At 43.5% G+C, this 27,773-nt stretch overlaps 1 protein-coding gene across 1 annotated transcript in view; it reads left to right on the forward strand.

The window, feature by feature from the left end:
- The window catches only part of LOC126259295 (carboxyl-terminal PDZ ligand of neuronal nitric oxide synthase protein-like), a 470,145-nt gene that overhangs the window by 379,305 nt on the left and 63,067 nt on the right, over window positions 1-27,773 (forward strand). The window contains exons 7-8 of the mRNA XM_049955956.1: window positions 4,353-4,619; window positions 15,656-15,859. Coding sequence (XP_049811913.1) covers window positions 4,353-4,619; window positions 15,656-15,859 — 471 coding nt within the window. The remainder of the gene's footprint in view (window positions 1-4,352; window positions 4,620-15,655; window positions 15,860-27,773) is intronic.

A 27,773-nucleotide genomic window follows, 5' to 3' on the forward strand; every position in this document is an offset into this window, starting at 1 on the left:
ATGGATGACGCAGTATGTTACCATCGTAGGTATAAAAAGTGTTTCTTCGAGAAGTATGTTGTGACACCTGCTGTCCATATATTGTTTTAATGATCTGCCAGACGACACTAACAGTAAGCTCAGACATTTTGCACATTCTGAGTTACCTATAATTAAGTGCTGTTTGAAAATAATCTGGAAAAGTATCTACTCAGATCTTGACAAGTTATCGAAGTGGTGCGAAACCTGGAAACCTGCTTTAATGCAGACAAAAGTAAAATTGCGCACTTCGAAACAGGCAAAAATGGAGTGCAGTGTGACTGCAATATCAACGAGTCTCAGTTGGAATCAGTCAGCCCAACAAATAGCTTGGTGTGATAACGTGAGGAGATGAAACGGAATGATCAAATATACCAACAGTCGGAGGAAAAGCAGGTGGCTGATTTCGATACATTGGTAGTATACCGCGAAGGTCTCACGCAGAAACCGCATTATAAAATATTGCTCAAATGTACCATATCCATATCTGATAGTACTAATGAGTGATACTGAACATATTCAATAAAAGGGCGACACGAATGGGCACAGATTTCTTTGACTCACAAGAGACTGTCACGCAAATGTTGAAAAATTTGAATAGGTAGACGCTTGAAAATACTCGCAAATTATCCAACGAAAGCCTATTTTCAAAGTTTCAGGAATCAATATTAATAATTTCGAGGTATTCTTTAGCCCGCATCTCGTGGTCGTGCGGTAGCGTTCTCGCTTCCCACGCCCGGGTTCCCGGGTTCGATTCCCGGCGGGGTCAGGGATTTTCTCTGCCTCGTGATGGCTGGGTGTTGTGTGCTGTCCTTAGGTTAGTTAGGTTTAAGTAGTTCTAAGTTCTAGGGGACTTATGACCACAGCAGTTGAGTCCCATAGTGCTCAGAGCCATTTGAACCATTTGTATTCTTCAGCTCCCTACATACCGCCCGCGAAGTTAGTTAGTTGCATGTTCTGTAGATAATAGCTCCCACCTCGTACTATGATATGGAATGACTCAGTTTTAAAATTATAGTAAAATAGGTAAAATACGACAATACTTCGGGCATTAATATAATTCATTATGTGTTTTTATACATGCATGCAGTGATGCAAATCATTCATATCTCTTTCACATACACACACACACACACACACACACACAATAATAGTACTACTGCACATACAGAAATTTTTCTGTGCTTGGAAGTAACTGTAAAGCAGATATGATAATACTTTGTATTTGAAGTTAATTTTATTAGCCATTAAATTCTACATATTACGGGCTAAGCGGCTGGATACATCACATCTTTCTGCACCACATTAAAGTCGAATGATGGATAGTGTAAGACTCTCCTCGTTCTAGTTTTATATTTCCTAATGCTACTGTTATTTTCAGATCATAACTGATCGTTGACAAGAAACTTAATGAAGGAGTAAATGGACTGTGAGGCTATTCTTTAGTATGAGGAACTGTTTAAAGAGCTGTCTACAAGAGACTCTAGAGTGGAGGGCACACGTTAATTTTATCGCACGCTTCTATGTAATAAATCCTTTTTCCTGAATGACGAATTCCCCAAGAACGTCATGCCGTAAGATATTAGTAACTGAAAATAGGAGAAGTAAGTCAACTTTTTTGCATTTTCGTCTATAAAGTCTGATATTGTTCCTAACACAAACGGCTTCGTACTTCGAGTATTCAAGAAGATCTGTACTGTGTGACTTCCAGTTCCCGTATTTGTCAATGTAAACAGCCAACAATTTTGAGTATTACCTTTCATTTATTGATTTAGTCACATAAATTATTTGTAATAGCGTGATCGGCGATGTGGAGAACTGAATTGCATGTATTATGCTTTATGTACATTCAGTGATAGCCCATTTGCAGAGAACTATTTATTTATTTTGAAGGAACTATTGTTTAGAATTAGAAATGTTGAAGTTACTCATTTTCTCTGATCATAGTGCTTATACGTAAGGAAAGAGAAGTATATATGGCGAAACATCACTTATGCAGGGTGTCGCAGGATTGTTGCGGCAATTGAGAGTTGCTATAGAGGGTGTCTTGAGGCTCCAGCTGAAGATAGGAACCGTGTCTGAGAACGTCATCCAATAACACTGCTCAGCGTCGAAGTTACTGGCGCCGGCGCCTGCCACTACGCCAACATTCCAGCTGCAAAATGCTTTTCTATGCAATAGCTATCTCCATATTCCCCAGTGGTGATCGTGGCAATCACCGAATATGAAACAACAATGTGAGACGTTCCGCCAAGTCACATTTGCTGCCAAAGAGGTGGCCTAGCGGCAGGCCCAGCACCTGTAACTTCGACACACTGTAGTGTCATTGCATGCCGTTTTCGGAAATGGGTTCCTATCAAGAATTTGTTTCTCTAGACACCCTCAATAACTGCTAGAAATCTGTCACCAAATTTCTGTGTAGACTGAGTATCGAACCTTTTGCTAGACTTGTAGTAATCATACCATATTCTGAAGATGTTGTCTCATTGTGCACCCTCCCTGAGTTTCTTAATGCAGCACTCTTCTTACTTAGACAGGATGAAAACAAGTTACCAGCAACATCTTTGACGTGATAATATGCGAGCCATCAGAAGGCGAACACTGTGAATTGCACAAATGCTTCTGATAACTCACAGAAGATTCCAGTCGTCAATTTTTTCTTTCGAATTTTGTGTTATCTGATTTGCGAACAGAAAGTGGCATGTAGGTACCGTGAAGAGAAGATTACACTAATTGTAGTACACGGAGAGGCATGTAAACAGTCGGTATTCCGACATTCCATACTGGACTAGGACGGAAAAAAAAACTATCAGGCGATCGACGCTATGTGCACATTGCCATGCATTTCACAATCAGTTGCATAATATACACTACTGGCCATTAAAATTGCTACACCACGAAGATGACGTGCTACATTCACGAAATTTAACCGACAGGAACAAGATGCTGTGATATGCCAATGATTAGCTTTTCAGAGCATTCACACAAGGTTAGCGCCGGTGGCAACATCTACAACGTGTTGACACGAGGAAAGTTTCCAACCGATTTCTCATACACAAACAGCAGTTGACCGCCGTTGCCTGGTCAAACGTTGTTGTGATACCTCGTGTAAGGAGGAGAAATGCGTACCATCGCATTTCCGACTTTGATAAAGGTCGGATTGTAGCCTATCGCGATTGCGGTTTATCGTATCGCGACATTGTTGCTCGCGTTGGTCGAGATCCAATGACTGTTAGCAGAATATGGAATCTGTGGGTTCAGGAGGGTAATACGGAACACCGTGCTGGATCCCAACGGCCTCGTATCATTAGCAGTCGAGATGACAGGCATCTTATCCGCATGGCTGTAACGGATCGTGCAGCCACGTCTCGATCCTTGAGTCAACAGATGGGGACGTTCGCAAGACAACAACCATCTGCACGAACAGTTCGACGACGTTTGCAGCAGCATGGACTATCAGCTCGGAGACCATGGCTGCGGTTACCCATGACGCTGCATAGTAGACAGGAGCGCCTGCGATGTTGTACTCAACGACGAACCTGGGTGCACAACGGCAAAACGTCATTTTTTCCGATGAATCCAGGTTCTGTTTACAACATCATGATGGTCGCATCCGTTTTTGGCGACATCGCGGTGAACGCACATTGAAGCGTATATTCGTCATCGCCATAGTGGCGTATCACCCGGCGTGATGGTATGGGGTGCCATTGGTTTCACGTCTCGGTCACCTCTTGTTCGTATTGACGGCACAGTGGACGTTACATTTCAAATGTGTTACGACCTGTGGCTCTACCCTTCATTCGATCCCTGCGAAACCCTACACTTTAGTAGGATAATGCACGATCACGTGTTGCAGGCCCTGTACGGGCCTTCCTGGATACAGAAAATGTTCGACTGCTGCCCTGGCCTGCACATTCTCCAGATCTCTCACCAACTGAAAACGTCTGGTCAATGGTGGCCGAGCAACTGGCTCGTCACAATACGCCAGTCACTACTCTTGATGAACTGTGGTACCGTGTTGAAGGTGCATGGGCAGCTGTACCTGTACACGCCATCCAAGCTCTGTTTGGCTCAATGCCCAGGCGTATCAAGGCCGTTATTACGGCCAGAGGTGGTTATTGTGGGTACTGATTTCTCAGGATCTATGCACCCAAATTGCGTGAAAATGTAATCACATGTCAGTTCTAGTATAATATATTTGTCCAATGATTACCCGTTTATCATCTGCATTTCTTCTTGATATAGCAATTTTAATGGCCAGGAGTGTAATAAAAATAGATGTAGAGTAGGCAAGGCAGGTAGCACTCGCTAAAGACAGCTCGGTGGTTTGGCAGAGCGGCAGCGGGAGTGGCAGTGGCGGCGCGGGCGACCTGTACGCCTCGCCGCCCGGCGGGGGCGGGGGCGGAGGCGTCGAGGGCGGGCGAGCGGGCAGCAGCGGCCGCGAGACGGCGGCGGGCACGCCGCTCAGCGCGCACCACGAGCTGCAGCTGCTGCGCGAGCAGCTGGACCAGCAGGCGCACCAGACGCAGGCGGCGCTGGCGCAGGCGCAGCTGCTGCGCGACCAGCTCGCCGCCGAGACGGCCGCGCGACTCGAGGCCCAGGTGAGCCACATACATACGGGCGTCGTCTGTTCGCTAGAGTTGCACTCCACCAAATCTGCTGTTCGGTAGTTTCGGTACACTACATAAATGATGTAGTAAATCGTAAGATTGCCGGTGGTACTAGTAGCGTTGGTAAGGGAAAAAGAAAAATTAAATGAAAGTGTCAGAGAGAAAACAGGAGCCCACCACTTCCCTTTGTTTTTTGTTTGTTTGTTTTGTACATAATTAGAACAGCACATCATTCTATGTTAGTCCGTTGTGTTTTTTATATCCCTGCAGAATATACTTTAAATTGCATTTTATAAGTAATAATAATCAGTTAATCGCGTAACTTCTTCTCTTTTATGTAATCAGTACCATTTACTTTTGATGCCACTACGGTTTACGTAAACAGACATATGCACATAATTATTGTTGTTAATTTCTGCTCAACAGAATGTTTTTCATAACAATCAAAGGCAAGAGATTCCTATTATTACTGACAAATGCAGAAATTGTATGAATAGCAGAAACATGTGTATACAGGGTGAACATTAGTAAAAACCAGATTCCTAACTGGACTAAAACATTTATATTTCTTTACGTACTGCACGAATATGTTATAAAAAATGGGGGTTCCTATTTTTTTTAAAAATCGCAGTTGCTATCCGTTTGACCTATGGCAACGCCATCTAGGGGGTCAACCATAGCTCCATCTGGTTTCCCCCTTCAAGCTAGACAAGTTTCGTTCTTTGTACTTTTTTCGTTTGTTGGTTATTTCGTGAGATATTAGGCCCGGTCACGATCAATGGACCACCCTGTATACACTGAGGTGACAGAAGCCACGGGATAGCGATATGCACACGTAGAGATGGCGGTGGTACCACGTACATTAGGTATAAAAGGGCAGTCCATTGGCAGAAATATCCTTCAACCTCTCACAAGGGGAACACTCTATCGCACCCTCAAGTGTACTACACTACGAAAGAGAAGCAAAATAGAAACAGTACTTGTTCCAAGCTAAAGATGTGCAACATCGAGAGAATTGAAAGCGTAATGAGGTCAAGGTTGTGTGGTGACCGTGTTGGACTCCAAACGGCGAGATCCGTGTTCACAAAATTATGAACTTCTTTTCTGGTCACTGACGTGCCTGTTCTCCTTCTGCAGTCTTGGCAGTTGTAGTACTATAAATTGGTTACAGAATGTGAGTCAAGTGGTAAGCACATATTACCGTTGCAATTAAATGTGATGAATAGAGAGAGCAGGCGAGATGCCGCATAGGTGGTACACAGAAACGAAAACAACAAATAAATGGGTTTGAACTATGATAGAACAAAGAAATTCAAGAGTCAAAACTTCCAAAATTAATCGCTAGAATCATAACATTTGTTACTTGCGTAGAGCAAATAGCAGGTACATACATGTGGAGGTCCCTTCCTTACACCTCACTGTTGCAAACGGATGTTATACCAAGACACAGATACAAATCTGAATACAGCGAACAGACACGCTAATGACAGCGCAGGCATTTCACATTTTTTTAAAAGAAAATAACATGGGTCACGAGGGGAATTTTAATACGAATATCCCATTTCGCAGTCCAACACCATGACCACATAACCACAACGCCGTAGCTATTCAAAACCGTTCTCTTTCGATTTTGCTTCTTTTTTCAGAGTTCAGTACACCTTCTTACTGTTTTCATGCCGGATTCGTGTTCAGTTTTTGATGGGCTGTCACTAGGCCATCTAACCACTAAACCGGAGGTGGGTGCAACGCTGAGTTTCTCTTGTCAGGTGATTCAAGTGAAAAGATTTCCGATGTAATTATGGCCGCACGACAGGAATTATCAGACTTCGAACGAGAAATGGTAGTTGGAGTTAGACGCATTGGACATTCCATTTCGGAAATTGTAAGGGAATTCGATATCCCGACATCCCTAGTGTCAAGAGCGTACCGAGAATACCACATTTCAGCCTTTACCTGTCACCCACAAACAACGCAGTGGCCGACGGCCTTCACTTAACGGCCGAGAACAACGGCGTTTGCATAGACTTGTCAGTGTTAACAGACAAACAACACTGCGTGACATAACCGCAGAAATCCACGTGAGACGTACGACGAACGTATCTGTTAGGCCAGTGTAGCGAAATTTGACGTTAATGGGCTACGGCAGCAGACGACCAAAACGAGTGCATTTGCTATCAGCACGACATCGCCTGCAGTACCTCTCCTGAGCTCGTGATCATATTGGTTGCGCGCTAGACGAGTCGATAACCGTGACCTGGTCAGGTAACTGCCGATTACAGTTTGTAAGAGCTGATGGTAGCGTTCGAATGCGATGCAGACCTCGCAAAACTGTGGACCCAAGTTGTCAACAAGACACTGTGCAAGCTGGTGGTGTCTCCATAACAGTGTGAGCTGTGTATAAATGGAATGCACTGGGTCCTCTGGTCCAATTGAACGTATCATTGACGGGAAATGGCTACGTTGGGCTACTTTGAGACCATTTGCAGCCAAACAAAGATGCAATTTTTATGGATGACGGTACACCATCTCACGGGGTGGCAATTATCCGCAACTGGTTTGGAGAACATTTTGGACAGTTCAAGCGATTGATTCAACCACCCAAAGCGCCCGACAGGAATCTCATCGATCTTTTATGCGACATAATCAGGAGTTCAGTTCGTGCTCTAAATCCTGCGTCGACAGCACTTTCGCAATTATGGACAGCTATAGAGGTAGCACGGCTCCATATTTATGCAGGGGACTTTAGACGACTTCAGAATGAGATTTTCACTCTGCACCGGAGTGTGCGCTGATATGAAACTTCCTGGCAGATGAAAACTGTGTGCTGGACCGAGACTCGAACTCGGGACCTTGGCCTTTCGCGGGCAAGTGCTCTACCAAGTTAGGAGACAATGTATTGGCAGAAGTAAAGCTGTGAGGACGAGACGTGAGTCGTGATTGGGTAGCTCAGTTGTAGAGCACTTTCCCGCGAAAGGCAAAGGTCCTGAGCTCGAGTCTCGGTCCGGCACACAGTTTTCATCTTCCAGGAAGTTGCAGACGACTTGTTGTGTCCATGCCACATCCAGCTGCTGCACTATGCGGGGCAAAAGGAGATCGCACTCGATACTGGGACGCATCACATAACGTCTGTAACTTCATTGTGTGTAAGCACTGTATTTTTATTGTGATTACTGAATACGTACCACCTGCTTAGAGTTTCCAGATAACAGGTTCCAAATTTATGGCAATAAATTAAAGCAAACTGAATTGATTGGGTACCACTATTAATGTTCATTGAAATTCTGTCTCTGTGGTTATTCAATATAGTGTCCGTAATGAAACTTTGTTTCTTGCAGAAAAATTAAGACTGTGGATCCCTAATAGATAAGGCTACAAAATATATCTTCTATGAGGACGCAAGGTTATACAAGATACATTTTTTAAGGCTTGAGGACAGTAAGGTCCAGCAATATTAAATTAAACATATTAGAAAGAACCGTTATTAAATTAATAAAGATATATTCTTTAAATTAATTTGACAATAAGAAAAAATAAAACACTGAAAATAGTAGAAAGTGCAAAAACAATATACAGGGTGAAAAGTATTTAAACTGACAAACTCTGGAAGGTTGTAGGGCACATAAAAACAAATATTCTTCCATAATGTCATTTTTTCATAGGAGGAGTATTTAAACCGGTAGAGGAATGAAACCAACAAACACTTTTCCATTTTTTTATGACCAAGAGACAACAAATTAACACAACCCAATTTCAATTACAGTAGATTTTCAAAAATGCCTCCATTGACACGTAAACAAAGGTTACACCGTCGGATCATGTTCTGTCTGAAACGGGCAAAAATCCCAGGAGTATCCTGAACTGTTCCTCCTGCTGCTACTAACCGAGCAACCAGATCCTCTTCTGATGCAACAGGAATTGCGTAAACAATGTTGCGCACCTCTCCCCACACAAAAACGTCCAGAGGGGACGTATCTGGGGATCGATCAGGCCATGGTACAGGACCAACTCTGCCAATTCACGTTTCTGGGAGCCGTCGGTCCAGGAATCGATGCAAACGGCGACTGAAATGTGCCGGCGCCCCGTCATGTTGGAACCACATGCGTTTGTCATGTAGGGAGCGGGACGTCTTCCAGCAATTCTGGCAATGCTCTGGCGAGAAAATTGTAATGGTGCCTGCCATTTAATGGCCCAAGTAGCAGATACGGCCCAATTAAGAAGTCCCCAACAACACCGATCCACACATTAATGAAGATCCGCACCTGATGAGCGCTAGTAACTGTGGCATGTGGGTTATCCTCACTGCAAACATGCGAACTGTGCATGTTGAAGATTTCATCACGCCCGAACGTTGCTTCATCGGTAAACAACACAGAGGATGGAAATGTAGGATGCATTTCACACTGTTCCAGATACCACTGTGAAAACTGAGCTCTGGGTGGATAATCAACTGGTTCCAGGTTGTCGACACGGTGTAAGTGAAATGGACGTAACAATTGCTCTCGAAAGACTGTTCTTACACCCGTCTGATTCGTCCCCATGTTACGTGCAATTGCACGAGTGCTGATTGAAGGATCCCGCTCCACATGCTGCAAGACAGCTTCCTCAAATTGCTGCGTCCTTACCGTGCGACGGCGTCCCTGTCCAGGTAATCTGCTAAACGATCCGGTCTCACGCAGACGCTGGTACACAGCAGCAAAGGTCGTATGATGCGGGATACGGCGATTAGGATATTGTTGTTGATAAACCCGCTGTGCAGCTCGTCCATTGTGGTGCGCTACGTAGTACGCACCAACCATATCAGTGTACTCACTCCAGGTGTATCGCTCCATAAGTAAACAGAGACAATGCACTACTACACTGGTGGGCAGCAGTTGCCTACAACTGAAGAGCGTAATAAGCCCTCTAACAGTTGAAGATCGTAATACGGCCTCTAACAAGAGAAGAGCGTAATACGGCCTCCACCGGTTTAAATAATCCTCATAGGAAAAAATGACATTAGGGAAAAATATTTGTTTTGATGTCCCCTACAACCTCCCAGAGTTTGTCGGTTTAAATACTTTTCACCCTGTACATACAGTGATGAGGCAAACCATTATGACGGGTATCCAGAAGGAGTGCCACCTGGTGGTGCTGCCCACACCTGATGCAGTAAGGAAAGAATACAAGTGGCGAAGTAAGGAAGGGCGTATCATTCCAGTAACGGTACGGGCAGCAAATGGGAAAGTTAACTGACATTAGGGACTTCGACAAATGGCAGATTCTTATGGCCCATTGCCAATGCCTGGGAACAAGTATGTTTGGATCGGCGAAGCTTGCCGGCTGATCTCGTACTACTGTGGTGAGCATGAATGGAAAGTGATTGAACGACGGTGAAATCACGAGTCGACGACAAGATTTTGGACGCCCACGCCTCCTCACAGAACGTGGAGATCGGAGCATCAGACCACGTGTTACCGTGCCGTGCTGAACCAACGATATCGTCAGTTACAGTTACAGCGGTCAGAGGATCATCAAGGTTGGACCGCGAATGAATGGAATAGTCTCGCCTGGTAGCATGAATCTCGTTTCTTGTTACTCCATGAAAATGGTCGTGTCTGAATCTCCCATCATGCTGCCGAACGGCTGCTCGAAACATGCACCGTGCCACAGACGTCGGACCACATGGGGCCAGTATTATAACATAGGGGACCTTAACCTGGGTTTCATCGAACATGTGGTTAGTAATTGAACGCAAAATAACAACTGTTGACTGCATGGACATTTATGCTTGATGTATTCCCAGATGGCGATAGTATCTTTCAGCCGGATGACAGTCCCTGTCAGAAGGTCAGAATCACGCTACAGTAGTTTGAGGACCATGCTACTTAATTCATGTTACTGTCTTGGCTACCTAATGCGCCTGATTTCAAACCGATGGAACACAGCGTGGCAGCTATCCGGCGCCAGCTTCATGCCTGAAAGTCATTGGCTTGTAATTTAAGGAATTGCGTGACTTGTGCGTAGACATCTTCGCCTCATACATGCTGGAACTTATCAACAACTTGTTGAATCCACCACACGCAGGATGACTGTCGTCTTGCGTTCCATATATTGACTAACACGGTATTAAGCAGGTGCTCATAAGGTTTCGGCGTATGTGTACCCTCTAACAACTTGCACACTGTAATTCTGAAACACTAGGATTCGCTTGGGGTCTCTGGAATCTCATGAGAGGGCGATAACGCGATCCATGGGAGAGAAACGCGTGACGCCATGTGGTTTTCCAGCTACAGCAAGTTTGGCTGCAACACGTCTCTCTCCATTCAGACAGCATCTTGCCCTTTTCGGTCCCCTCCAATTGGCATCACGTTTCACGTGCTTTTTGTAACGATCATAAGTGAGGGTACTGATGGCCGAGATCCACCGCTTAGGCCGGGCGCAGTGGCCGAGTGGTTCTAGGCGCTTCAGTCTGGAACCGCGCGACCGCTACAGTCATAGGTTCGAATCCTGCCTCGGGCATGGATGTGTGTGATGTCCTTAGGTTAGTTAGCTTTAAGTAGTTCTAAATTCTAGGGGACTCATGACCTCAGATGTTAAGTCCCATAGTGCTCAGAGCCATTTGAACCATTTTTTTATCCACCGCTTAATAAAGACAAGGATGCTTTACGACGCGATGGAGGCCACCAAAAAGCTTTGTCACAGGAAACTCAGATGACCTACAGGATCTAGAGTTACCCAAATGTTTCTGAGTAACGTAACCACCGTGGAGAAACGAGCAGTGAGGCCTCAGTACGGAGGTTATAACCCATCTGTTGTCTAAATGAGTTATTTACGTAATTAGTAAGGCTAGGAGTTTCGGGAAGACTTGATGCCATAATTAAGTTCTTAGAAGTATTATGCCATTAGACACAGTCAAAAATATGCAAGCAGCTAAATACATTGTTACACACATACTACTCTCCATTACACATGTCTTGTTGTAACGATCGTAAATACCTGTAGCGCTTAATGCTCTCACAGGGCTCTAAATAAAACACAAAAATGCATTTTTGCTGCTTGAACATTTTGGATGGTGCTCTATGGTATAATACTTTTAAGAATTTGATAACAGTCCGATATCCTCGTGAAAAATGTTGGGCTTTTAAATTAAGTAAATGAGACTTTTGGACAACCAACGCTCCGTAATCTCCATAGAATGATGCATTTATGGCTCAAATGGCTCTGAGCACTATGGGACTCAACATCTGTGGTCATAAGTCCCCTAGAACTTAGAACTACTTAAACCTAACTAACCTAAGGACATCACACACATCCATGCCCGAGGCAGGATTCGAACCTGTGACCGTAGCAGTTGCGCGGTTCCTGACTGAGCGCCTAGAACCGCTAGACCACCGCGGCCGGCGATGCATTTATACTATGGCTTCACAACAGATAATAATAAGCCATTTACAATGAAATAATCACTTTAACGTGAGACCGTCGTATCTCTTAAGGTACTGCTTAATAAACGGTGAGAGCTATCCTCGTGAAACTGGGTACCCAGATACTGCATTATCAAATAATTCCTTAATGAAAATGCTAAATATTACAGAATTTTCCAGTACTTCTGTACGTAAGATGTTTATGTCACAACTCATTAAATACATTCCAACCTTTGGCCTGAGAATAAGTTGTAACTTCACGGTGATCTCATCCGTTTGCAAATGACTTTACTACTTCGTGCAGACGAGGGCAGCGTGTGAGAGTCTGGCCACTGACAATCAACAGATGACTGCAGCCACAGACTGTGGGCATTGCATTATTGTTTATAGTTTTTAGTTCACGCTGCCAGCATAGTTACTGCACTGACGTGGCTTATACGCCAGGATTAAAATCATTCTGTTAACTTTTTGATCGACTGGTGTATAAGAGATGCTGCTGTGGTTATAGTATCAGCTTTTCCGTCCTGTAGAATTCCATAAGTATAATTTTTCCCCTATTTCTTTTGAAATTTTCCTCAGTTCAAGGAACCGGTAGATCTGCGAGGGTTCTACAACTCTCGCCGTGATGTCTACATAATATTTCTTTTAACAACGATGCTCTTCTCACGCTCCAATCATCAACGAGTGTGTTAAGAAAATACAAAACATTTCATTAAGGTTATTACCGCAGGAGCTCATCCTTTTATATCTGTACAATTGCTGGCGGGAAATATCATTCCCCATTGTTTATTAAGTGTTTTATAGACAGTTGCCTGTAACAGGGCGATGAACATAGTAAACGAAATCCCAGTATTCGGCTGTTCTGTAGGCTCTCGGTGAGTGGCTCCAGCTGTAAGACATGGACACTGCCGGTGTTCTGAAAGTTATTCCACGTCCGTACCGCATCTCTGTGGCTCATTGTTATTCGCCTCGCATCGACTCCTCTTTACAGTACTTTTTGACGTAATATAACAATCTGTATGTGATGAGACGTCGACATCTGTCGTCTTCGTATCGCAGAAAGTTCATACTTTGTTTACTAAATCCATATACTGTTTTCTGAACGAATGCACACATGTAAATACCATCGAAATTAATGGATTGAGTGTGCTGGCGATAAGCAGTTAAAAGGGTCAGATGTATCTAATTTTAGAAACGTAGTAGGTCACGGAGGAATGTGTTTATGGCATACAAAGTGATGTAAAGCTTTGGTTAACGTAATAGTAAGCTTTTTCTGATGTGAGTAATTGTACGCGGAAGTACCGTTTCGTGCTGCTCTTCGATGTTATTCCTAAATATCTAAACGATGTGACGGGCCTCAGAAGCCGTAAACCGATAGTGCGGTTTCTTTTCCTTTCTCACGTGCAGATTATCTTACTTTTTTTTTGGGGGGGGGGGGGGAGGTGTTGTTCCACAGAACTGACTAGTGTGATGGGGCCCGCCACGATCTCCTCTGCAGTGACAACCTCTTCACCTCAGCACTTAACACCCGACGCCCCCAATTATCCGTTGGAGATAGTACAATCTCTGTATTCCTCTAGCATTTTTACCCTGTACATCTCTAGTACCACGGATGTTGTTCCTTGATGTCTTAAACACACATCCTATCAGCCCTTCTTCTTGTCAACGTTTTCCACGCTTTTCCCTCCTCGCGACTTCTTTGGAGGACCTCTGCTTACATCTCAAACGCTTCTATTTTCTTCTTTTCCGGTTTACTCAGAGTTCGTGACCCACTTCCACACAATGTTGCGCTCCAAACGAAAATCTCAGAAATATCTTCTTCAAAATAAGCCCAAAATTTGATACTGCTAGACTTCATCTGGCAAGGAATGCCCTCTTTTTCTGTGTTAGTCTGCCATTTATGTCCAACATACGTTATTTTGCTTCAAGGACAGCAGAATTCCTGTACTTCGTGTTCTTCAAATCTGATGGTAAAATTTTCACTAGCGTTGTTTCTTCCAATTCCCATTACTTTCGCCTTTCCTCGGTACACCCTTGATCAGTACACTGATAAGCCAAAACATCATGACCGATGCCCACCACGACGTTGGATGCCGCCTTGTGCCGTTGCGGGCACGTGACGGGGTAATACGAGTGTGTAAGCGAAACAGATACTGACGAGGGATCACCCTAGCGAAGATATAGCACGAAAATGGAGAAACCTATTCATATTTGCGACTTTGACAAAGGGCACATTATTATTGCGGAGAGCCTGAAAACGGCGAAGCAGGTCGAATGCTCACGTGCTACTGTCGTGAGCATCTAAGGGAAGAGGCAGAAGGCCAGTGAAACTACTACTAGACGGTAAATAGTTGGACGTCCACGTCTCTCCACAGAACACGGGGTTCGGAGGCTTGTCCGCTCTGTGAAGTAGGACAGATGGTGATCTGTGGCGTCTCTGCCGAAAGAGCAACATGCTGGTGCTTGCACAAATGTTCCGAAGCATACTGTTCATCATAAGCTGTTAACTTGGAGCTCCGCTCCTGCGTGTTCACATGTTGACCCAACGACATCGTCAATTACTATTGCAGTGGGCATGAGGCTATCGAGATTCGACCGTCGATCAATGGAAACATGTCGGTTGTCCGGGTGAATCACATTTTTCTACACTGGGCGGATAGCCGTCTCCACAAGCGCCGTCATCGAAGTGAACGGTGGCTCGAAAGTTGCAGATACAGGCTGGTGGGAGCAGTGTTATGCTATGGGAGACATTCTCCTGCGCTTGCAGGGACCTGTGGTAGTAATCGAAGACACACCGACAGCTGCGAACCACCTCCATCCCTTCGTGCGTGATGTCTTCCCCGACCGCGATGTCATCTTTCAGCAGGATAATTGTTCATGTCTCAGAGCACTGTCCATGTTTCAGTACCGTTACAGTGAACTCAGTTTATGTCTCGGCGACCAGATTCGCCTGATGTTTATTCTATGGTATCCCTCTAGGTCGCTATAGGGCACCATCACCGCATCCAAAAATCAGCGGCCCGGTATTTACACGAATTATATGACCTGTGCGTAGACGTTTTATGCCACATACTTCCATACAACAAATTGTCGGTTCCCTGATATGCAAAGTCAGTGATGTATTTCCTTCCCAAGACGAACAAACAAGCTATCAAGCAGGCGATCATAATGTTTTTGCTCACCAGTGTATAACGTGTATAACGTATACAGAAAACTGTTCATTTCATTCAGTATATCCTGTAAGTTTTCTAGGGTTTCAGCGGGGATAGCGAATGTCAACAGCGAGTCTTACTGATAGGCTTTACTTCGAATTTTAATCGTACATTTGTCCACATTGAAGGAAAGCTGTCATTCCTCACATTTTGCCTGGCTGCTGTTTGTTCCTCATCTGTATTAGCTGATGTAATTACTGGAGTGTAACGAAATGTAATACTGGTTTTGTTAATAGGACTTGTCACTACTATAATTGCAGTTCCATTATGTGGAGAAAGTTGCGGACGCTCTTCCCCTCCAAATTGAAGGACGACTACGCGGCATTATCGTGATGCTATTGGGAGTAGCTTAATTACGCCAGTAATTACGGCACAGATGAATGTGATGCATTAACGCGCATACGCTGGTCCTCAGGCGAGAACGCATCAGTTGCTGGTGCACAACAAGGAGCTGCTGGACCACATAGCGGCGCTGGTGGCGGCCCTGCAGGACCAGGAGCGGCTGCACCACCACCAGCAGCAACAGCAGCACCAGCAGCACCAACAGCACCAGCAGTTCCAGCAGCAGCAGCAGCAGCCGCAGCAGCTGCAGCCTCCGCACGTCGCAATGATGCCACAGGTAAACCATGTACTGCTACGTTACTGCATGCTCAGTTCACGCTTGTTTGCATTACTTACGGCCTGAGTTGTTGTTGTAGCATTTGATAAGCTAACTGGCCAACATGCTGCAAAGCTATACAATCTAAGCCTTTGGTACAGCCTCCTCAAATCGTCCAGAAAATGAGAGATAATGTGCCAGGAACAAAACAGACACGTAATTAATGCCCCACTAGACGAACCTGATACGAACAATCACTAAACACTTTCAAATGTAGGAATTACCGAAAGTCGTATTGAACTGCGAACAGCTGCTATCATGAATTATTTAATTCTGCTATAATTTCAGTGGGTATAGAAATACCTGAATTTTCCTTTTTTTTCGCCTCAGCTTTTGCGTATGGTACGCAACAGTACGACTCGTTTTCGAAGATATAGTTTGCTATAATACGACTGTGCTCTAAATAACAATTGCACCTGTGTGTAGGCCACATTGACCCTTCTGCGTTCTTTAGTGTAGTGTCCTTTTTTCATGTTCGTTAAGCACACAAGGGAAAAACCGATTCCTTTTCATTTGCTGTATGTTCTTATACCTAAATAATACATTTTGCTAATTTTTCAGAGATGGCCTCTGTGCCTCATGAGCGATTCGTAAATATCCTATTTCTCTCTTTCGCTTCATTATTTTTAACAGGATAATAATGCACCAAGACATATTTTCTTACAAGAGAAAAAATCGGTTCATTTTCGTAAAGTGTGTTATCACTGCATGGAAGCGATCTCAGTGCAGTATAATTTGTTTGTATCACTATAAGAGATATTGCACTGAATGTTTGACTGTGAGGGCTATTCGGAAAGTAAGGTCCGATCCGGCGCGAAATGGAAACCACAGTGAACATCCAATGAAACTTCGCACACATGTGTTGGGCGGTGTCTCTAGTATGCCCGTCGATCGCGTAACGTCCCTTTTTTCAGTTCTGAGCGCAAAGTGAGCAAGTAAAGATAGCTAGAAACTAATGTCCTGCAGCACGTATTAGGGCCTGGTGACAGACTTCGCCTGATGTCATGCAGCCCACATGACATAAATGGCATGCGTTTCCATGACAATTCTCAGGCGCAATGAAGATTCTTCTGCAGCGTTTTCGATGGGAAGTGTTTGATCGCCCACCATAGAGCCCGCAAGTGGTTCCCCCTGCGTTTCATCTCTGCTCACATGAACCGCTACTATGGATACAACATTTTGGCACAGACAACGAGCTGTAGCCCAACGCAGAGAATTGGTAGACAGCACAGGCGGCTGCCTTCTATGACGAGAGTATTGGAAAGTTGCTACAACGCTATAATAAATAAGTCGGAGCGGCTATTATGTAGAGAAGTATCTGGAAGTTCTAGCTAACTCTTGCAAATAAAATACACTCCTGGAAATGGAAAAAAGGACACATTGACACCGGTGTGTCAGACCCACCGTCTCTTAATTAGTGGCTGGAATGAATGGCTTGACGAGAAATCAACTGTCTCTTAATAAATTTTTGAATTTAACTTTTTAGTCAAAAGGCTTAAATTTTTCTTTAGGACGAGAAGACCGTACTTGCTCCGGACACTGCGAGAGGGCTGTACAAGCAATGATCACACGCACGGCACAGTGGACACACCAGGAACCGCGGTGTTGGCCGTCGAATGGCGCTAGCTGCGCAGCATTTGTGCACCGCCGCCGTCAGTGTCAGCCAGTTTGCCGTGGCATACGGAGCTCCATCGCAGTCTTTAACACTGGTAGCATGCCGCGACAGCGTGGACGTGAACCGTATGTGCAGTTGACGGACTTTGAGCGAGGGCGTATAGTGGGCATGCGGGAGGCCGGGTGGACGTACCGCCGAATTGCTCAACACGTGGGGCGTGAGGTCTCCACAGTACATCGATGTTGTCGCCAGTGGTCGGCGGAAGGTGCACGTGCCCGTCGACCTGGGACCGAACCGCAGCGACGCACGGATGCACGCCAAGACCGTAGGATCCTACGCAGTGCCGTAGGGGACCGCACCGCCACTTCCCAGCAAATTAGGGACACTGTTGCTCCTGGGATATCGGCGAGGACCATTCGCAACCGTCTCCATGAAGCTGGGCTACGGTCCCGCACACCGTTAGGCCGTCTTCCGCTCACGCCCCAACATCGTGCAGCCCGCCTCCAGTGGTGTCGCGACAGGCGTGAATGGAGGGACGAATGGAGACGTGTCGTCTTCAGCGATGAGAGTCGCTTCTGCCTTGGTGCCAATGATGGTCGTATGCGTGTTTGGCGCCGTGCAGGTGAGCGCCACAATCAGGACTGCATACGACCGAGGCACACAGGGCCAACACCCGGCATCATGGTGTGGGGAGCGATCTCCTACACTGGCCGTACACCACTGGTGATCGTCGAGGGGACACTGAATAGTGCACGGTACATCCAAACCGTCATCGAACCCATCGTTCTACCATTCCTAGACCGGCAAGGGAACTTGCTGTTCCAACAGGACAATGCACGTCCGCATGTATCCCGTGCCACCCAACGTGCTCTAGAAGGTGTAAGTCAACTACCCTGGCCAGCAAGATCTCCGGATCTGTCCCCCATTGAGCATGTTTGGGACTGGATGAAGCGTCGTCTCACGCGGTCTGCACGTCCAGCACGAACGCTGGTCCAACTGAGTCGCCAGGTGGAAATGGCATGGCAAGCCGTTCCGCAGGACTACATCCAGCATCTCTACGATCGTCTCCATGGGAGAATAGCAGCCTGCATTGCTGCGAAAGGTGGATATACACTGTACTAGTGCCGACATTGTGCATGCTCTGTTGCCTGTGTCTATGTGCCTGTGGTTCTGTCAGTGTGATCATGTGATGTATCTGACCCCAGGAATGTGTCAATAAAGTTTCCCCTTCCTGGGACAATGAATTCACAGTGTTCTTATTTCAATTTCCAGGAGTGTATATTTGATTTTCACAGTGGTTTCTGTTTCGGAACCGATCGGATCTTACTTTCCGAATAGCCTTCGTATTATACAAGGGGCGATCAAAAAGTTCGCATTCTAAGGCCGTACAGTCCAGAATCGGTATGTCAATCAGGAAAAATCACTGTGAGCATCGAGGAAGTCATCACACCGAAGCAGCAGGTTGAAGATAACCGTTTGGTAAATCACCGTGTCCTGTTTTGTGAAGAAGTCCGTAACTGCCTGCTGCACATCCTCGTCAGACAGGATTCGTCGACATTTCAAGGCCTTTTTTAAAGGATCGAAGGCGTGTTAATGGGGTGGAGAGAGATCAGGACTATAGGGCGGATACTCGAGTGTCTCCCACTTGCGCTGGCTTAATTTACGCATTACAACATTTGCGACCTGAGGTTGTGCGTTATCGTGACGCAGCAGCACCCATTGTCGCAGATTTCCCGGAAGGCGATTTTCGGCCGGCCGTTGTGACCGTGCGGTTAAAGGCGCTTCAGTCTGGAACCGCGTGACCGCTGCGGTCGCAGGTTCGAATCCTGCCTCGGGCATGGATATGTGTGATGTCCTTAGGTTAGTTAGGTTTAATTAGTTCTAAGTTCTAGGCGACTGATGACCTCAGAAGTTAAGTCGCATAGTGCTCAGAGCCATTTGAACCATTTTTTTGGCGATTTTCGTCAGACATGCTGCCCAATACGCATTCGTCATTGTCGATGAACGTCTACCGGTGTTTGTCCTTCGGCAGCCAAGAAAAGAAAAATGACAAGTTGGTCCTACTTCGACGCATTTGTTAATGATATCGCCGTAGTTCACGTTTCCGCATTGACCGCAGGCATGTCGGAAAGACACGAATGCCGCACTAGTTCCTGAGCTACATATCGGTGATTATATTACCCACTTCGGAGTCGCGCTGCGTTGTATATAGCCTGCAGCAACGCTGTCAGACGGAAACGTTTTGCTCTTTCCATATTACAAACGAAAACGGTAGGTAGTGGTTAATGAAACAAGCAAATACTTCAGCTTTAGATAGGTCTGAAAACCAGTGGTTACCCGACGAGAGGTGTTACGACTGAGTAAATGAACACTTTATAGCAGAGTCCCCGGGGATCCCAACTGCACTTGTGGTCAAACACAGTCTTTCACAGGGTCACCACTGATGTGAATCCAGGTGCAGGACGTCTCGTCATCGATGGCCGTACATCTTCAAAAATCCCAGACGTGGTCCAAAGACACTGACAACCGTAGACAACACGTTTCCAGATTAATCGAGACGCTGTAAATAGGGGTGGAATACACCAAAATATCCCCACACAAAAAAATCCAACTAGTTCAAGTCGGGGGACCTGGCACACAATGGTATTGGTATGCAAACAACCAATACACTTGTTATTATGATTGAAAAATTTTTCTGGGTGTTGAATCACGTCATTGTATAAAATACTTTCTTACTGTCAAAGACTTTGTTAATACCATCGAAAAGTTGGTTCAAATGGCTCTGAGCACTTTGGGACTTAACATCTGAGGTCATCAGTCCCCTTGAACTTAGAACTACTTAACCCTAACTAACCTAAGGACATCACACACATTCATGCCCGAGGCAGGATTCGAACCTGCGACCGTCGCGGTCGGGCGGTTCCAGGCTGAAGCGCCTAGAACCGCTCGGCCACACCGGCCAGCGTCGAAAAGTTGGTTTTAAGTTTATAACTAAGGTATTTTATACAATAATGCCGTTCAACACCCAGAAGAATTTTATCATTGGTTGAAGAAGCCTACGTAGATACACTTATTGCCGAAGATTCGTGCTTCATATTCTGGAACAGCCGCATGAAAGCATGTTGGTGCGCCATCATGCATTTACCTCGTATCTTTCCTTACCTAGTATCATCCAAACGTAACCTTAAACATTAACAGTGTTGTAGCATTCGCATGACCCCATTTTTGCATACATCGTATCTAGCAAACCGTTGGTTTCCGGACCTATGTTTATTGGGCTCATTTGCTTGTTTCATTGTCCTCCACCCGTCCATTTTGTCAGTTCTTGCAACAGTCAAACAACCTGTGACGTAATTTCAGTGCGTGTGTATTTGAGCATAACATAACAAGAAGTGAAGAATTTCGACATGTTACACGTTAGTCGTTCGATTTCTTAAATTCTTTTACAATGGAGTTTCGAAATATACGATGGTTAAAGGTGTGCAGCAGTGAATTGTGGGGTCTCCTTGCGATGTCTGGTCATTACTTAAGCTGTGGCAGTGGCCTGCTTGATGTCTATGGTTACTGCAGCGAAGATTGTGCCGTCGCCATGTTGCGTCGCTCGTGCAGTTGAAATGAAACAGGAAAATAAAAACATTTTTGAAATACGCATTTATAAATAATATTGTAATGCACAAAAAACCATATACGCATAAAATCACTTTAACAGAGGCCTACATTGTATTAATTTTAAGTCTTCTCACCTGCAATCAGCACCATGGAAGCTCCAGTATCTTGCCACACTACAGGTTACAACCATGACTCACAGAAATGCCCTACGAAACAATGCATTTTTGTAACCACATGCAAAAGCTGAGTTGGTAAAAAATATTTCCTTTTCGTATGATAACATGTTACGATTAAACAGACTGAAAATTATATTGATGGCGAGTGCTTGTGGTTCAAAACAATTTTTAGTAAATGCTGATAATTTGTGGCAGCGATCTACAGAACATATCTGAAATGTTGTATTTTACCTGCAATACAAGGGTACCAAAATGAAGCACTGAGTTAATGCACAACTAACATTGAGTTAATGCACAACTAATTATTCAATATACTATGAAACATGCACTTAGGGTTCATTATTATAACGACTAGGTTATGTCTAGAGGAGCATATTGCATTCAGGGGCCCGAGAATACAACAACCAATAACTGATTTAAAAGTTACATGAGACTCAAATAAGAGACACAAGACATGCTAGCAGCCTTTTTTTTTTTTTTTATCAAGAAATGCCACATAGAGGAGCCACATAGAGGACGCCTCATACGTTTTGACTATCGTTATCCTATAGAATTAAATTTAGTGTCGTATCTGTAATCACATTTTTTTCTCTTTAACTTTCTATCGACTCTGTATCTCAGGCAAGTCACTTGTATGGTGGTCGTGGTGATGGTGGTGGTGGCTCTGGTGAACATTGAAATGGTAGTCATTGTAAAGATTGTTCTTCACTGTTATTATTGTTCGAATTGTCGCCCTACCGTCATTCCCGTTAGTCTCAAAAATATTTCTAGGCCATTTCCAGCAAAGAAATCATGTATATCTTCAGCAATTAGAGGTAAAAATCAACTGTTTCAGCAAATTCTTTATGAATCAGTCCTATAGTAGAGGATTACTAGAATAAATTGATGTATAAACTATTTTAATATGATTGGAAAATATAAATCCTTTACATAAAAAAAGGTATTTCTACAGAGACCAAGACGCAAAAATTTTGCAGCATTCTTAGCGTATTAGCAGAAATTAAACAAACGATGGAATAGTAGGTATTGAAAAGAAAGAAAAATTTTACATTATTTAGCCTGCGCTGCACAAATTTTTATGTTATACATCGCACGATTCGTATACCAAGCCCATTTTTCTCTCGTTAATATTTCAAAGATGTTATTTACGCGAATGTGTTCTTGTCAAAGAAACAAGTTGCTAGTTCGAAATACATCAATATCATAAAATATACAACAAATAATCTGATGATATGAGGTACGGGTGGTGTAACAACTTAGTTAAACTACAGGTTGTACATATAGTTTCACTCTGCACCATATTAACATCGGGGTGCTATTCCCAGCACAAAAGGTGTCAAGATTATTTCTGTTATTAGCAGTTCTGTATCGGTATTCAGAGGTTTTTCCCTTTTCTTTTTTAAATCTTGAAAGTGTCTATTCTCTGCAAATTGAGTGCACTGTATCAAAATCTGTGGAATATTTGTGGCCGATTCCTAAGCAAAGCTGTGCAAATATGTGTCCGTTTTCCGCAATTTCTAGCTTATTTGAGGTTCCTTCTCCCTTCCCCAGCAAGCATGTGGTATTCAATTATAAATTTTGTTCAGATAACTCGTCTGTAACAACTAAAACAATTTCTGAAGCAGCATTGAGGGTCTTTCATGTAGGGAATAGTAACCTATTGTCAGTAATGTGTTCTGGGAAACTATGTATTTCATCTATAATCTAAGTTTCATGCAGCACCATATGTTTCTCATATCATCACTTAACTTCTTTGCTATATATTATAATGTCATTTTGTATTTCGTATTAACTCTTAATTTCCTTGGGCGTTGTACACTTTGTTTTATAATACAACATAAGACATAAGTAGTATCTTTGTAATAGTAACATCAGGACATGGGTTTGGTAAATGAGACCCAGTGAGTGTAAAAGAAAGAAGTTGTACCTCGAATGCAAAAAGGAGAAAGTGTTTTCTGATTTAATAATAATACTGTTTTGCCAGGAACCCAAAGGAAACCAAATCAAAATAAGTTTTAAAATCGTGCTCACATGTTCTGCACTCGTTTCCAGCAAAGCATTGCAACAACATTTAGCGATGCTATGTTCTGAGCCAGATCCAACTTACATTGTAAATGAACGAATATGTTGAAACAGAATTATGTTACGCCTTTGCGAAGTATCCATTGTGAAGAATATGTGTGACATTTTAAAACTGTGTGCCCATCCGGCTCGAATGCAGATACACATCTTATCGGACAGTGCGCTAGCAATCACGCTAATCGATTACATCTTACACAGACTTACAACAGCATTCAGCTCACACTTCTTGTCAATTATTTCAAACGCCTCCACGATACTGTGAAACAAGCATCTCTCAGAGAGCAATCCCCTATATTTTTTTCCGATCGCACTCTGTGAATTTTTACGTAATGGAGAGAAAGGTGTGGTAACTCTAAACTGGGAAGAACACAAAAGAGTGAATAGGTTAGTGTCATTGGAAGCATAGTTCTCGCAGAAGGTAGGTATCTGGATTTCAGTTGCGCGGCACAGTAGTTCAGCTTAGCCCGTAACACTGAGGTAGCAAAAGCCATGGGATAGCGAAGTGCACATCTACGGATGAAGGTAGTATTGCGTACACAAGGTACAAACGGACAGTGCGTTTGACGAGCATTCATTTCTACTTAGGTGATTAATGGGAAACGGTTTCCGACTAGATGATGGCCACAGGATGGAAATTAAAAGGCATTTAACGCGGAATGGTAGTTGGAACTAGACGCATGGCACATTCCATTTCGAAAATCGTTAGGGTATTCAGTATTCCAAGATCCACTGGGTCAAGAGTGTGGCGAGAATACCATATTTCATGCATCACCTCTCACTACGGACAACGCAGTGGCCGACGGCCTTCGGTAAACGACCAAGGGCAGCGGCGTTTGCGTAGAGTTGTTAGAGTTAACAGACAAGCAGCACTGCGTGAAATGTGTGAGACGTACGACGAACGCATCCGTTAGGACAGCGCGGCGATCTCTGGCAGGAATACGCTATGGTAGCAGACGACCGACGCGGGTGCATTTGCTTACTGCACGACGTAGCCTGTGGCGCGCGTCCTGGGTTCGTGACCAAGTCGGTTGGACCCTAGATGACTGGAACACCCTAGCCTGGTCAAATGAGTCACAATTTCAGTTGTTAAGAGCTGATAGTAGGATTCGAGTGCGGAGCATACTACATGAAGCCATGGACCCGTCAGCAAGGCGCTTTGCAAGCTGGTGGTAGTTCCATAACGGCGTTGGCTGCATTCACATGGGATGGACCTGGTTCTCTGGTCCAATTGAACCTATCATTGACTGCAAATGGTTTTGTTTGGCTAATTGCAGAACATCTGCAGCCATCCATGGATTTCATGTTCCCAGGCTACGATGAATTTTTTGTGGATGTCAATGCGCCATGTCGCTGGACATCAGTCGCTCGCGGTTGGTTTGAAGAACATTCTGGACAATTCGAGCGAATGATTTGGGGACCCAGATAGCCTGACATGAATCCCATCGAACATTTATAGGACTTAATCGAGAGGTCAGTTGGCGCTCAAAGTCCTGGATCGTGCAAGACTTTAGCAACTATAGAGGCAGCATGGCTCAGTATTTCTGCAGGGGACTTCCAACGACTTTTTGAGTCCATTCCACGTCGAGTTGCTGCACTAACCTGGGAAAAAGGAAGGTTCGACACGATATCAGGAGCCATCCCATGACTTTTGTCACCTCATTGTGTATTAACCACTGATGGTCACGTGTGCAGCTTTCAGTGCAACCTGATGCTTTTCATCACAACAGCGAAATTCTTTTTGTGCATGCTATGACTTTCTATTCTAGTGAGCTTTTGCTACAGTCATCAACTAGAAAAATGTTGGATTATGCTCTGTATTCTTGCATGTTCCTGAAACTTTAATAACTAGTAGTGTTACAACTGAAACATGAATTATTAATTTTGTTCTTTCCACTCTGAACATAAAGCGATTGCTTACTGTGGATAATATTCAGCCGTTTCTCACATTCGTCGTATTCCTTTTGGAACCATATGGCACTCTCTCATTTTTAAACAATGTATCACACGTACTTCAAACAAATGCACTTCAAATATCATAAAACCTAGCATCTCCAAAGCGCATCGTCAGTTCACAGCGCACCAGAATTTGCGTTTCTAGTTGGTCATCGTGTAGCAAATTGCTGTTTTCTGAAAACATTTTTAAGCGCCTCTATCAATTATTAAGTGAATGGGCAAATAACATATTAAAGGTCATTGTCATCTGTTGATCAACAAGCGTAAAGTAAACACCAAGTACAAATGTCTGCTTAACTCTTAAAAGAAAAGTTATTCGCTACAATTCGGTATAAGTACTACAAAAATAGCTTAAGAATTTATTTCACCTTTGTCTTCATCGTTGCTAAACCAACGCAAATGCGTCTGTCACGGAAATGTAATATGTTGTTCTTGTAACAAGTTGTTGTATTTTTTTGTTGTAATTTGCAATGTTTTGCTCTGTGTGCACAGCACTGTTGCTGTACTATTTTCTTTTTTTGACGTAGCGTAATTTGAATTTGTAATTTGGGTTTGTGTGACTTGTATTAAATCTGTCCGACAAAACCAAGTTTTTGCTTTTCTTTCCTTATTTGTTTTTAGACTTATAGCTTGATGCTGTATTGTACTTATGCATGTGGCCTTGTAGTCCTATTATTTTTTGAATAAAGATCTACGAAAACGTTTGTTTGGTTTTTTAAATTGTGTAGTTTCTAACTGTGTTGTGAGATGTAACTTCCCGAGTGATTTGTAACACTTTTAACAGTAAAATTCGTAGTTTTGTGAAACAGAGCTCTCGTGTTGGTCAGCGTACAGCGAAGAATCTGTTCGACCACGACAGCTGTGAGACAAACAGAAACAGTTGTTCCGCTGTCGTGAAAGATATACGCTGGTTTGTTGTGCGTCAGCAGACCTTGATTCTCATCCAAATATATTTAATTTTAACACGCTCCCAACTATTCCTTCCACTGCCGGGTCTATTCTCGACAAAGGTAACGGGTCTTTTTATAGCAACAACCAAATAGAGTTCTCCACGAATAAGGCTGATGTAATCTCGCCGCTTTTGGATTTGTTTTGCGGCGCGTGAACCCTTTAAAGCAAGCCGAAGTGGTAATTCAGGTGACAATGATTTTGCAGGCAACGGTGATAATTACGCCTGCCGCAGAGCGGAGTCACTGTTCCCAACAACCATGTTACTATATTTCTTTACCACAAAGAGGTTAATTAAAGTAAGTTACATGTAAATTTAATTAAAAGTAAATAATGTATCGACGGTATGCAGTAGGTAACCTGTATTCTGCATAAAAAAAGAGCTCTGTATCATAATACTACAAATGTTTTTGAATCGCTCTCTGTAAATATTTTAAGCGTAGCGAAATGTGAACATGTGGTATAGAAATTTTTAGCACATTTTGCCAATGGTAGCTTTGTTTATCAGGGTAGTCAAACAAGTTTTATTATTGTTACAGGTCTTTGCAAAGGAAAATTTACTGGACTTTCAATCCAGAAGTAGCTCTTGATTTCCAAAGGAAAGTAACACTTCAGTACCAAAGAGACAAATATTGTTATGATCAGTTTGTGACGGATGCTATACCGCATGCGTAAAATTTTGTGTAGATGACTGTAGTACAAAATCAGGCCACAAGCATGGCAAAAACTAAAACATTCAGTTACAAACTGTGGAACTTAAAAGTGATTTCATTGACTGTAATTGTCTTTTGTTTTCGTATAGCATATATCATAAGGTAAAGTTGAGTGTTTTGTGATAAAAGACTTAAGATGCAAGGTGTTAATTTCAGTATCTTGTCTACATGCACTATTTTTGATACAAATTTTTGTAACTGAACTTACAAACATTCCATGTACATAGTTGATATTTAAAAATAGTTGAATATTTAAGTTTTATGATGTTGAAAGTTGATAAATGATATAAGTAACTTGCATGTTACTGTAGAATTCGAAGATATATATCACCCGTGCAGAGGTAAAAGTCAAAAACTACTAGATGTCCTATATACCAGTGGCAGTATATATATATATATATATATATATATATATATATATATATATATATATAGTGATAGAAAAATTAAACATGGTGCTTCCTGGATGACATAAAAAAAGATTGTTATCATTCGTTGTGAAATATAGTAATATCCTCATTGTTTACATCCTTGATAGTTGAGAATGATTTTGGAAAAAGTAACACATTATTTCAGAAATGGGCTTTCGCAGGCTCGAATCATTATGGCAGCAAGATTATTAGCATATGTGCAACTGTATGAGACAGAATCGCAGTTAACACTTATTTAACCTGTTGTTATTCTTGTTGTTGTTTCTTGTTTGATGCAGCTCTCCGCACTAGCCTGTCCGGCGCAAGTCTCTTCATCTGGGCATTACTAATGCGACTTTCATCCATTTG

This window comes from Schistocerca nitens, chromosome 5 (genome assembly GCF_023898315.1).
Source record: "Schistocerca nitens isolate TAMUIC-IGC-003100 chromosome 5, iqSchNite1.1, whole genome shotgun sequence".
NCBI lineage: Eukaryota > Metazoa > Arthropoda > Insecta > Orthoptera > Acrididae > Schistocerca > Schistocerca nitens.